The 13,591-nt window shown below is 48.5% G+C and overlaps 1 protein-coding gene and 1 long non-coding RNA gene across 4 annotated transcripts; both read left to right on the top strand.

Annotated features, from left to right (window-relative positions):
* The first annotated feature begins 3,691 nt into the window (after positions 1-3,691).
* On the top strand, positions 3,692-8,986 carry LOC135285420 (uncharacterized). Of its 3 annotated transcripts, XR_010350260.1 has the most exons (4): positions 3,692-5,705; positions 7,209-7,566; positions 7,700-7,748; positions 8,789-8,986. It is a non-coding gene; the product is annotated as an uncharacterized LOC135285420 (long non-coding RNA). The 3 variants fall into 3 exon arrangements; XR_010350261.1 differs by lacking the exon at positions 8,789-8,986 and having other exon boundaries at positions 3,692-4,682; positions 7,700-8,084; XR_010350259.1 differs by lacking the exon at positions 8,789-8,986 and having other exon boundaries at positions 7,700-8,084.
* Positions 8,987-10,508: 1,522 nt separating this feature from the next.
* TMEM218 (transmembrane protein 218) lies at positions 10,509-13,358 on the top strand. The gene is made up of 3 exons (XM_064397524.1): positions 10,509-10,648; positions 11,140-11,242; positions 13,176-13,358. Exons 1-3 carry the CDS (start codon positions 10,545-10,547, stop codon positions 13,308-13,310), a joined length of 342 nt encoding a protein of 113 aa, XP_064253594.1. The 5' UTR covers positions 10,509-10,544; the 3' UTR covers positions 13,311-13,358.
* Positions 13,359-13,591: the final 233 nt, after the last annotated feature.

Genomic DNA, 13,591 nt, shown 5'->3' with positions numbered 1-13,591 from the left:
TATCCCACATTCACTCCTTGGGCATCCCTCATTTATCTTCCCCAATTTGCTGCCAATTGCCAAAGCAATTCCTCCACTGGTTTTGGAATCTCACTTTTAAACTCCAGGGAAAGTATCCAGGCCCAGATTTTTCCTTCACAAAAGCAAAAGCTGCTTCTTCCCTGGAGAGTTTTTTTCCAGAGGTTAATTATCATCAATTATTATGCCTGGTTAAAAAAATACATTTCCCATTTGGATTGGCCACTTCATCACCCAGCCGTGGGAGCTTGTTGGAATTTTTTTTTGGTGATAAATTAAAATTCTCTCGCACTCGATCTCGTAGCTCTTTTCCCCAGGAAAAAAAAAAAAAAGAAAGAAAAAAAAAAAAAGGCGTTTTTCTGTTGCAACAGGTCATTACTGAGTGATTTTTTTTTTTGGTCAGGTCTCATCCCACAAACCCCGAGCCCCCAGATCTCCAGGACCAGAGTGCCTGGCTGAATCCCTAGTGAGAAGTTTGGGTACCAGCTCACTTCTTCCCACCCTGGGCTGCAGCTGGAAGGGAGGTCCAGACCCCAAAACCAGGAAATCCTCCTTCAAACACGTTTTCCCATCCCTATCCCAATCCAGATTGCTGGAAAACCTCCCTGAAATTAAACCCCCTCCACTAAAATTCCCCCAAATTCTGGGGGTTGTGCCATTTCCATGCCCCAGGCTGGAGCGTGGGCACCTCGGGGAGATTTTTTTGCCCCTGTGAAGTCAGTGTTGTAAATATATAATTGCCACAAACTCACTGGCACTTACTCCATGGATGGGTCCTTCCCAAAAGAGACGAGCACTCAGAGCAGGTTTGATAAAATATTAAACATTTGGCAAGAGCAGCGACACACATAACCAGCAATATTTACATTTTTACATAACGGGCTTCAGGAGAAAACAAATTACATAAAATATAGAGGTTTAGTCTCCATCATTTCACTGCTCCTCCATAAATAATTCAATTCTCTTTCCAAGATTGTGTTATTGCTCGTGTCGGATTTCTCTAAGAAAAACTGTGACAGGATTCTCTGCAAGATGCAGAAGAGCAAAACTGAGTAAATTATTCAGCGACGGATGTTCAAAGCAAGGCAGGGTTTTGGGACATCTCCTTGGGGCTGAGCCTGGCTTCAGCACTGCAGCAGGCTGGAGGGGCTCAGTGTCCCTTCCAAATTACAGGGAGGCTGTCCAACCCCTCAGGAGTTAAAAGATGCTGCAAAGAAATCCTAAAGACAATTCAGGACTTTTGTAGGCAGGGTTTTTCTCCAAACTGTCCCCGTGGTGCCCACCAGCCCCTCATCCCCCGGCTCAGGCACCACCCTTGGATCTGGCCGTGATGTGCAAAGCAAATCACTCATTAAGATTAGGATTTTTTAGGAGATATTTTAAGGACATGCATATTTTCCTACACCTTTCCAAGCCCTCTCCAGCAGAAAGTTTCAAGGAGTGAGAAGAAAATTCGGCATCAACCAGTGCAGCCTTAAAAGCCACGTGGGGACCATCCACACAGACAGTTGTCTGTCCAAACCCACCAATGCTTGTGCCAAAACTGGGATGAAATTAAAGAATTCCCCACATTTTAACTGTTTAGCTCATGGAAGATTTCTGCATAACTTGATTTTCCCTCCATTTTTGGAACTTCACTCAGAGGACAACTCCTCCTTTTACCTGTGCACATGATTTTCCTGGGAATAATAAGATTTACAACACCAAGAACACAGTGTTATTTTTGAAGCCAGCGTGCATTTTAAACAATCTCAGACACACAAACAAGCATGTAATTTCACAAGAACTAATAGATAAATACATGGGAGAATGTAATTAAGGGGTTTATCAATAATCCATAGGGACAAGGAGGATGTATTAAGAATTAGTGATCAGTGCCAGCATGGCTCTATATTCCCAGAGGTTTTCCTATGCAAGATTAAATAAGATTAGGTTTATTTCTTGTGAGAGATTGATGCATTGATAATAAAGAAAGCTGAAGCCAAAACAAAGGATTTTTCCCCATCAGTGGGGGGAAATCTACCAAGCAGCCTGGATTGAGTGGAAAAACATCTAAAAAAATGGGATTTTTCCCTTCCCCACACTGGCTGAGGGGGTTTGGTGCTGGTTTGTTGAGCCAGGAAAGCCTTTTGGGGTCCTTCCAGAGGGCAAGTGGTGGATAAATGGCAGGTTATATATATTTTGATTAGAAAATCCCTGCTGCCAACTTACTGCTCTTAAATGTTTAATTTCAAGGCATAATAAGTCCTCGGCTGGTTTTTGCTGCTCCTTCAGGCTCTCCTGTGCAAAGTTACTGAAAGCAGCTGACTGACTGATCCTTTCCCAAGCATTCCCAGGGATAAATAAAAAAGAGAAGGCTCTGGATGTTTCAAGTGACTTACCTCCAGCACTTGGGCAAGCTTTGGAGTCTGTGTTCCAGAGGCAATATCAGCTGATTGAGATGGAGATGGCCTGGAGGGACACCCACGGGGGGAAACAAAAATTAGAAGTAATGGTAAAAATGGTAAAAAATATAAAAATAGTAAAAATTTAAAATATTAAAATTATTTAAATTGTTACAATTATTAAAATCGATACAATTATAGAAATATTAAAACGCAATATCAAAATATGTACTCTAAATATAAAATATTAAAATATTACAATTATAAATATTATTTTAAGCTACAAAGAAGATTAAATTATAAATAATTGTTATATTACACCCTGTGCAAATACTGCACAAACAGAACCAGGGCTGGTGAATAGGCTGAGCCCCCTCCAATTGATGTTCCCCCTGGATACCTGCAGCACCTGACAATTGGCAAGCACAACGTGGAGGGGCTGATCCTGCCCGTTTACATTTTTGACTCCACCTGAGTTGTTTCTGCACCCTGGCTGGGCTCTGGTGCTCGTTGCCCATCCTCTCTTGGGTTCAGCCCACGGTGGGAGTTGCACCTTCACCTGCAGCATCCTCAGCGAGCCATGCCAGCCCCAGCCTGGCTTCCCAGGAGCTGGTGAAGGGAGAAGCAGAGAGATGGTCACAACTCTTTAAAGATGCAAATTGAGAAGCAGCCATCATAACAAGAGAGCTCTGCTAATTCTCTTACAAGTATGCAGATTTCGATGCTGACTTTTCCTAGGCTTATTTGTTTTATTTAGCAATAAATTTAATACCAGCTCCCTGAAGCAAAGAGACAGATGGACTATAAACTTTGAATTTTGAGTAGTTTTACTTTCTAAGGTTCATGTAATCTTTGATGTCTTCTGAAATTACATCTTGGAAAGTTTGCAGGGATTGAATTCTGCTTTTTTACAGCCCTCAAAGCTATTTGATTAGCCTCCTTTTAATTTTTTTTTTTCTTGTACAGGTTACCTGAAGGATCTTAAATACCATCTCGGTGATTCATATCCTTGGCTGCCAGAGCTGTCTCAGGGAGTTGCCAGTGGACCTGAGAAAACCAAAGCACTGCATAATATCTCCTCTGCAGGCAAAGGAAAGCAAAATAAGTTTTATGCATCCTTTGGGATGGAAAACTTCTGAGATCTGAGACCAAAACCCCTGGGCTGAGATAAAAGGGTGGCCTTGCAGAGCACAGGGCAGCTGGGTGGGGTTTTGGGAGGACCACAAAGTCACAGTGCAGAGGAAGGATTCATCTCTTTCTTTTTTTTCCTTTTTTTCTTTTTTTTTTTTTTTTCCATCCACCAGCGATGAAAAAATCAGGTTGGAGATGAGGAGAAATGGGAGATAGGTGCAGCCTGGGAAGCCCCAGGGAGGAGGGTGCTCTCCACCCTTCAGCTGCCCACAGGTGTCGGGTGAAGCCATGAGCTGATTGAACACCATGAAGGTCAGATACACAAGAACAACCTTTTTACCAACAACCCTGAGCTGTGTGAAAATTTAAAATTTAATCTGGGGGTGTAAAAAAACATCCCCAAAAAACATCCCCTGTGCTCAGGAGTCAGGGAGAGGTGAAGTTAAGGCTAACACTGTGACTTTTGTAGTTAACTGCTTCAACCTAGCAGAGCTCAGCCCAGCCGGGTCCCATCACGACTCACTTCCCTACCATCACACACAAATAGGGGAGGAAATTAATTTTTTTTAAAAAATAAATAAATAACAACAAAAAACTCACATGATTTCCAAGCTGCAGCCCAGGAAACAGCAGGAAAAAAATCGATATGTGTCAAATGAAAAAAGATGAGAACAGAGGTGTTGCAAGGAGCCAATAAAACCTGAATGAAAACTGCAAACAGGCTTGACTGCCAAAAAATCCACCTGCCTGAAAGTCCTGGGGGTCTCAGCCATAAATTTGGGCCATTTCAGCAGTTTTGGTCACTTTCAGTCACCCAGCATCCCAGCCTGGGCAGACGTTGCCATTGCTCAACCCTCTCCAGTTCTGAGACATTATTGGCTGCTCAATTGCAGTGGAATGAAAATGGATGGTTATTATGGGACATTAAAGTCTCATGAGTGGCCAGTGATTGATGTCAATGTGAAGAAAACCAAAAGAACTAACGATGATGAGCCACTTAAAATGAAGTGGTGTGGGTTTCCTTATCAATGGCTCCTTGGTTTCTCACCTGGAACTCTTGGGTGGGAAGGAAGAGGAGGTTGGCACAGGTAAAGGAGCAAGGATTCCAAAGAGATGATGCAAGGAGGAGCACACAGATACTCTATAAAGGTAAGATTGGTGGGAAATAGCATTTCTTGGGGAAATGGGTGGGAAATAGAAGTTTGTTGGAAAAACATTTGACTGTGGGCTTTAGAGCCTTTGGGAATGCCATTAGAAAAGCAAATTTTAATTGTTACCATCTCCCCAGAGCCTGTTCTTGTCTTTCTTTCTCCCCTCAATTTTCTTATTTTCCATGGAATCTTTACCTCCTTCCTTTAGCTTTGCCTCCTCCATCCCTTGCAGAACTCACAGAGGTCTCCACAGCCAAATTCCATCTCTCAGGCACTTTCTCTCCTCCTTCCTCTCCTTGGCTGGAACAGATTTTGCCACAATGTCATCCCATGTGGGCACAATGACATTAAAACATCCCCAGGAGACAACTACAGGAGCTTTCTTTTTGTAGGGTTTTTAGGGACATTGCAGCAGTTGCTTGAACTTCCGAGAACCAAGTATCAAAACCCTTATTTGCACCAATCTATACATTTACTGGACTGAAATAAACTTGCATTTACTATAACAAGTCACCAAACCCAAAGAATTACCAACTTCCTCCCACTTGGGAGTGATGTGAGCCATAAGAGGAACCACAAGAGGTGTGATGACAGGGACACCCTCTTCTCCATCCACCTTCTCCAAGTGCTTCTGGACTGAGGTCAGCCTCGTCCCCAGTGGGAAATATTTTCTCTCCTCCCACCAACCAGGGCCTTTTAGAGGCATTTCCACTTGCTGGGATGGGATTTTATTTTTTTTTTCCTTTTGAACAGTGACTTCATATTCCATTTTATCATTTTTTTAATGTTGCAGGATTTATTCTGTTTGAAGTCTTACATCCTCATTTCCTGTCAGGATGATTAAAATTGATTTCCGCCATCAGCTAGAAAAAGATAATCTGAAGTGGGTTCCTGTGAGAGAGAGCTCTATCCCCACTGGAGACATTACTAACCCTCTCCTATTATTTTAACTTTCTTTTTTGGGGGGGTGTCTCTTTGGAAAAGGACAGCTCAGTGCTTCTCAGCCGTGTGTGTCCCCCAGGTAAGTTGGGAAGAACAATTTAACCTCCTTTTTCCCATCACAGAGAGTGGACTGAGGGATTTAAATAGCTCTTGTTTACCACTGCCACCCTCCTGGCAGTATTTTTAGAGAGGAAATTGGATCCCCCTGGTGCCTTTGCTTTGCTGTCTCGAGCTCCACATCCTCTGACCCCACACCTGCACCTGTCCCAGTTTGTATCTGGGCGAGCTGAAATGGGATGGGTTTTTCCCCAGCATTAAGCCGGGGGGCTCCTGGTGCACTCAGAGACTTTGCAGGAGGAGGAAGGAGGGATTTGGCCTGGAAAACCAGCCCAAATTTGGGTTGGCAAGCTGTAAAACATCTGGCCAACAAAGAAAACATGGAAAAAATGAGTCCAGAGGGCAAGTGGCACTCAGGGATACAGCGGTTCAAAGCTTTACCCACCTCTTAAATCAACTAAACCTGGAATATTCTAAATAAAAAATCTATTAAAATGAATTTTTAAATCAATTCAGTACATTTTTATATTTGATCAAATAAATTTTAAAATTAACAGAATCAACTAAACACTGGATATCCTGAATAATCTCCAAAATATCCCTAAAATATAAATAGCATCTTTCCAGGCTGAAGGATCTTGGGGCCTCATGACCACGCTGGTTTGCAGCAAAACCCCATAAGCAAATTTATGCAAATGAGAGGGAACTGGTGGTTCCTATCATACAAAGGACAAAATAACACACAGGTACTGAGAGTCTTTTCCCCAACCACCAACTCCAGACTCCCAACCACGAGGAATCCCCCCAAAAAAGGGGGGATCCAACAGGTCCCCATCCCAAGGCTCAAGCACCCTTACAAGAGAGTAATTTAACGCCATTCCCAGCTTAAGCTCCATATCTGCCGGGCGTGAAATTAGTTCCAGCAAGCTGCAAATTTGCCACTAATAAAAATATTTAGCAATTCGCTAGTCTTTAAATCAGGAGCAGAATATTTTCTTCCCTGCATCAACGCCTGTTTCTTTTTAATTCTAATATTGGAGTGCCGGGGAGCTCCAGCCGTAACACTGGAGTTCTCACGACTGTGCAAGCAGTTTTAAATCAGCTCCCTCGGCGCTTCCAACCCCACCACCCAGACTTTGATCATTTATTGTCACTTGATCCGAGGCCACGTTGGTTATTTTGGCCACCAGGATGAGCTGGCCGTGGTGGGTTTGCAGGTTTTAAGCCAAAAGAGGCCATTTTGACCCAAAGCCGCCCTGTCTCCAGGGGCTGCTCCGCTCACAAAAGAGCTTTGATCCATGTGATCCTACCTTGGAGGAAGGTGACCTCTCCATCCTCCTGTGCCAAGCACTTAATTAGCCTCAGCACTAATTGTGTCTCTCTGCCAAGCCCATTTCATCCAATGCCAGCCTCAGGATCTTTGTCACGCCTTTGTCAAGAAATGCCACAATTCCCTGATTTCTTCCTTGGGAAAAACTATCTGCAGTGATGGCACAGCCTCCAAATCATTCCTTTTCCTTGGCAGGACAGCAGCTCCCATCCGCTGGAGAGCGCTGAATTATTTGTGCCCAAATAAATCCTCTGAATTGGGTTTTCTGGGCCACGGGCACCCAACAGCATCAGTATCACTCCGCTTCTCCTAATTTAAAGCAGATTATTGCTTTAAATGGCTCTATGATACCCATATTACAGATACCAAACAAACTGGAGCTGGAATTGATCATCACCACATCATCTGTCATCCCTTTGACGTGTCCTGTCCCCAGCACAAGGGTCTGGGTGCAAACACCACATGGTGCAAATCAAAAGTCTTGGAGAAACCCGAATGTGTGACACCAGCAAACATCCCTACACCAACAGCTATCCTGGAAAAACCACCACAGGTATGAAGCTTCTCCCAGAGTCATGCAAACAACACAAAAATCCTCAATATTTGCTGCTCTCCCATGTGTTTTAATTCACCTTTTATACCCAGCATTGCCTTTCTCCCACTTTCTGTTGCTTCTTTTTTTCCAGCTGCAATGCAACTCTGACACAACCAATAAACGGGACCAAATCCCAGCAGGTAAAATCTGGAAGGAAAAGTTATTTTAGGCCAGCAATAAATGATTCTTAGCAATAAAATCAGACCTTTGCATTCAGCTGGTGGGCTGGTGGAGCAGTTTGCAAGGCAAATCCCCAGCAAGGCATTCCTGATGCTGGGAGGGGGCTGAGATGCAGAAGGGAGATGGGTTTAGGGTGATGAGCTTTGCTGCAGATGGGCTGAAGAAATTTCTGGTGAAGGTTGTGCTTGGAAACATCACACCAATGGGATTGGTTTTCCCAGTTTCCCTCATCTGTGGGTTGACCATTTGCCTTCATTGTGCTCTGAGAAACCTGCAGCCCTGCTGTGAGACCATGTGGGCTGGGCAAATCAATATTATTAAACATCATGTATTATATGTAATACATTATATATAACATGAAATATGAAATATGAAATATGAAATATGAAATATGAAATATGAAGTGTGAAATATAACATATAACATATAACATATAACATATAACATATAACGTATAAAATGAAATATATATAATATATGACATATAGTATATTATTGTATTATATTTATATTATATATTATACTATGTACATTACATAATATATAATATATTAAATATAATACATAATATATTACATATAATATATTTTATAATATCTTCTATATATTATTTTTATTATGTATTATATATTGTATTATACTATATGTTATATATTATATTATATTATATTATATTATATTATATTATATTATATTATATTATATTATATTATATTATATGGTTTTATATGGTATTATATGGTATTATATATAATATATTTTATAATATTATATATTATGTATTATATATAATATATTATTAAATATTGAATGCATTTAATATTAAAGGGATAAATATATCAGTATTTTGGAGGGTGTTTGGCTGCATTTCAACTCATTTCAACTCCAGATCTTGTGCTTGAGTTACCATCAGCCCTACTGCATTGGTGGGGTTAAAACCAACCATCAGCAAGGCTCAGAGCTGGCCACTGGATGCTGATAAATTGCATTTGTCCTTCAGCTTCTGGGCAGATATCTGGGATGTGGTGTGTTCCACCAGCAGGATCAACAGCTGGGTGACTCAAGCTCTCTGCCTCAGTCTCTTGAACTGGTTTAACATTGCTGCTCTTGAAACTGCCAGCCAGCACCAAGACATGGAGAAGAGCAATAAAAACCTAATAAATATGGGAAGAGGTTAACGAGGCTGTTGGATAAGAGGTACAAGGGAAAACGAAGCCAAGGAAAAGCCTTATTGGGTGATGAATAAAACTTGTCACTTCCAGATGAAAAGCCAAAGCATGCAAAAGAATGGCAGAAGGAGAAATCTCCAGCCAAAAACAGGGTTATGAAGAAGAAATTTGGGGATTTAGAAACTACAAAAATGCAAAGAAACAGCAAAACAGAGCAGAGCAAAGGGAGATTCCCAACCAACAGGAGCAAACATTTAATTTCTCACGGCCTGCAGGAGCAGGAAGCAGAGGGAGCAGAGGAGGAGGAGTGGGAAGGGGACGCAGAGATGGACACGAGCACGGCGGGGCTGCAGGAGAGGGGAAAGCCTGTGCTGGGGCTAACCGGAGCGCTCGGTGCCGTGCTCGGGTGTCAGAGGAAAGGCAGGGGAAAGGCAGCTCGGTGCTGCACGGGGTAATGAACCGCTGGTTTATTCCTGCCCTCGAGAGAGGAGGCAGAAAACGCCCACTCAGGTGGCATTTTGTGCAGCCAAAGTACTGCAGACTTGAAGCGGCTGAGACAGAAAATATCAATGTTTAGGGTTTTTGGGTTAACTGAGCCCAGAGTGCCTGGGGTTGGAACAGGATCTTCCTTAAAGTCCTTTCCAGCCCAAACCATGATGTAATTCCGAGATTGTGTGATAAAGTCACTGATCAAACCACACCGCCCTCGATCTGATGGGTAAGATGTGATGGTGAGGAGACAGGATTTATAAACAGGCTGGAATATTTATTTTAAATGGAAATTCCTCTTGTCTTGATGTTAGAAGATGCTTACAGCATCGACAAACCTCCCTAGCTTGGCTTGGCTGTCCCAGAGCCCCAGCACGGCTGCTCCAAAACCCGTGTCAGCGTTACTGCATTAACGAAATCTGCCTGATTTTGACCCTGAATACAACTGAGGGCGTGCACTGCTCAGTTTTTAGGGTTTTGGGGTGAAAGTGTGTTCAGAAGTGCTCCCTGCAGCGGGGAGGGCAGGAGCTGGGTGGCGCCGGCCGAGGCGAGGGGGCACCGGGAGGGGAGCGGATGGAAATTCCCGTTCCACCGGGAGCAGCCGGAGCGCTGGGACGGGGAGCGGCTGGAGCGGGATCCTGGGATCCCGGGATCCCATGGGGCCAGGAGAGACGGGGATCAATAGGGACCGGGTCTGTAGGGCTGGGGATCAATAGGGACCGGGTGTGTAGGGCTGGGGATCAATAGGGACTGGGGCCGGAGTGGGGCTGGGATCGGGACCGGGACCAGGACCCGGATCGGTATCAGGATGGGGATCGGGATTGGGGCTGGGATCGGGGCCGGGATCGGGATCGGGATCGGGGACTCGACCCCGCCCCGGGCGCGCCCCCGCCTCCGGCGGCGCGCACAAAGCCCCGCCCACCCCTCCACCCTCAGCCAATGGGAAGCGCAGAGCGAGCTCCAGGCGGGGCAGGGAAAGCGGGGTCCGCGCCCGCTCCCTCCTCCCCTTAGCCAATAGACAGCGCGGGCGGCGCTGCGGGCAGCGCTGATTGGTCGCGGCGGCGCGGTTGCTAGGCAGAAGCGGCGGCGCGGGGCGGCATGGCGGGCGCGCTGGGCGTGGGGCCGGGGGTGCTGGCGCTGCTGCTGCTCTGGGCCGTGGCGCTGCTGCTCGTGACGGCGCTGGGCCGCGCCGGCCGCGCCCGGTGAGCGGGGACACGGGGCGGGAGCGGCCCGGGGAGCGGGGACACGGGGCGGGAGCGGCCCGGGGAGCGGGGACACGGGGCGGGAGCGGCCCGGTGAGCGGGGACACGGGGCGGGAGCGGCCCGGTGAGCGGGGACACGGGGCGGGAGCGGCCCGGGGAGCGGGGGGACATGGGGCGGGAGCGGCCCGGGGAGCGGGGACACGGGGCGGGAGCGGCCCGGTGAGCGGGGACACGGGGCGGGAGCGGCCCGGTGAGCGGGGACACGGGGCGGGAGCGGCCCGGGGAGCGGGGGGACATGGGGCGGGAGCGGCCCGGTGAGCGGGGACACGGGGCGGGAGCGGCCCGGGGAGCGGGGACACGGGGCGGGAGCGGCCCGGGGAGCGGGGACACGGGGCGGGAGCGGCCCGGGGAGCGGGGACACGGGGCGGGAGCGGCCCGGGGAGCGCGGGGCTCGGGCCCGCGGAGCTGAGCTCGCCCCGCTCCCGCCGCAGGCTCGGCGCGGTGCCCGTGGCGCTCGGAGCCGCCGCGCTGACGGCCGCGCTGCTGCTGTTCCCCCGGGAGAGCGAGAGCCCGGCCCCCGCCGGCGCCGAGGAGGTGAGCCCGGGCGGGGCGGCAGCGGCGGCGCCGGGACGGGCCCTGAGCGCCCGCGGCCCGGCCTTCTCCGTGGGCACGGCCCCAGGCTGGATCCTCACCCGGGGATGGGCCCTGGGGATGGATCCGCACAATGGGGATGGGCTGCAGGATGCCCTGGGGATGGATTCTCACCCCAAGGATGCCCTGGAAATGGATCCTCACCCGGGGATGGGCTGCAGGATGCCCTGGGAATGGTTCCTCACCCCGGGATGGGCCCTGGGAATGGATCCTCACCCGGGGATGGGCTGCAGGATGCCCTGGGGGTGGTTCCTCACCCCAGGATGGGCTGCAGGATGCCCTGGGGATGGATCCTCACCCCAAGGATGCCCTGGAAATGGATCCTCACCCCGGGATGGGCTGCAGGATGCCCTGGGAATGGATCCTCACCCCAGGAATGCCCTGGGAATAGTTCCTCACCCCAGGAATGCCCTGGGAATGGTTCCTCACCCCAGGATGGGCTGCAGGATGCTCTGGGAATGGATCCTCACCCCAAGGATGCCCTGGAAATGGATCCTCACCCCGGGATGGGCTGCAGGATGCCCTGGGGCCCCAGGAATGGGCTTTCAGCTCAGAGCAAGCCCCGGTGCCATCCCCGTGCCCCGGAGATTGCCCCGTGCTGCCGTTGTGCTCTCCCACTGGCCCAGGCTGTGTGGCTGGTGGAGCTGGGAACTGTTGATTTCTGTGACTAAATTGCAGATTCACACACTGCTCACCTGGCCCGGGGCTTTGGCTCCCCTCCTCCCCTCCCCAGGGGTTGCCCTCCTGCCTTGGTCCCTCCCGGCTCCAGCAGCCTCTGCTCCCTCTGCCATTCCCTTTCCTCCTCCTTCTCCTTCCAGTTCTGCAGCCTTCCAGTGTTCCTCAGCTCTGATTCCTGATTAAAGCCCAAAGCTCTTCAGCTCTCTTGCAGGTTCTTGCCCTGCTTGAGCACAAAGCCCTCTGCCATGTCAGGCCCAGGGAGCTCCCCAGTTTTTGGATCAGGCTGTCTGAGCTGCACCTTGAGCTCTCCCAGAGCTCTTTGGGCTTTGAGTACACAAAGTTTTGTGGCCTTTCAGGTGCTGTTTCCTCTGTTCTATTATTAATGCCTGTTAATTATTGCTTTTCTGGTTCTTGTTCTGTGTAAATCCCTACTAAAAGACACTTGTAATGTTCTTTTCTTCTCTCTGTGTCACATCTGACCCGCTCCTGTGAAGGTTAGGAGGGAGATGAAGGGCAGCCCAGTGAGTGTTTGTTGCCTGGGAGGCAAATGGAATTGGAAAGCTTATTTTTTTACAGCTCTTCAATTGGACTGGACCTGCCCTGCCTATCAATAATACATGACCTGGGCTTTCTGCACCAAAACTCTGCTAATTGGCTAATTAAAAAGTGAAACGTGCAGAAGGAGCCGGCGCTTGGCTCACCAGAGACTCTCTGCAGGAGCACCAGGGCTGAGCTAATGCCATGGATGCAGCTGAGCTGGGGCTGAGCAGAGCTCTGGGGGGTCTGGGGAGCAGAGAGGGGATTTCATAAACAGCTCCTCGCCGTGGGCTTCTCTTTGTCTTGCCTAGCCACCACAGCTTTTTCTTTAATTGTTATTTTTCTCTTTTCTCGCTGTCTCCCTTCTAAAAGGGAATCAGGGCTGGAGGTTTGTGGCTGGGGAGAACTGCTTCAGGGCTTGACTGCTGCCTCCTCCCTGTGCTCAGAGCTGTGCTGCTCCACATTAACATTCCCAGCAGCTTTTGCAGGGATTCTTGTTCTCCTTTGTCGCCCACTGTGCATCCCAGGGATGAAAAGCAAGGAGAGAAATCTGGGGGAGCCCCAGAGGTTCCCTTTTCCAGGTTGTGCCGTGCTCCCTCCAGGCTCCTGGGGCAGGTGGGGCTGTGACGTGCTGGGATCTTTGTGTTTCTCCCCCCTGCAGGTTGTGGACACCTTCCTCATAGGCCGCTTCATCCTCCTGGCTGTGATGAGCCTGGTGTTCCTCGGGTGCCTGTTCCTGTTCCTGGTTTACCACCTCATGGAGCCTGTGTATGCCAAGCCACTCCACAGCAGCTAGAGACAGCAATCCTGCAAAGAGGACATCCTGATTGCATGGGAACAAACCTGACAGAGACACCAGGAGGCTGCTCTGGAGGTGACCTTGGTGTTCTGAAAGAGCCAGCGAAGCAAGTGAAGCCTTTGCTTTGTCTTAAAAAGCAAAGTTTGGTCTGAGCATGAGCTCCTTCCTCCCCAGGGGTTCAAGCCTCTGCAGCTACAAAGGTGTGAATATCTGAATGTGAATGTCTGAATGCTGCTCTCATTTATAGAGAGCTGAGATCCAGCACTTGGTGCTGCTCC

The sequence above is a fragment of the Passer domesticus genome, chromosome 23, assembly GCF_036417665.1.
Source record: "Passer domesticus isolate bPasDom1 chromosome 23, bPasDom1.hap1, whole genome shotgun sequence".
Lineage (NCBI taxonomy): Eukaryota > Metazoa > Chordata > Aves > Passeriformes > Passeridae > Passer > Passer domesticus.
This window is presented reverse-complemented; position numbering and strand designations above follow the sequence as displayed.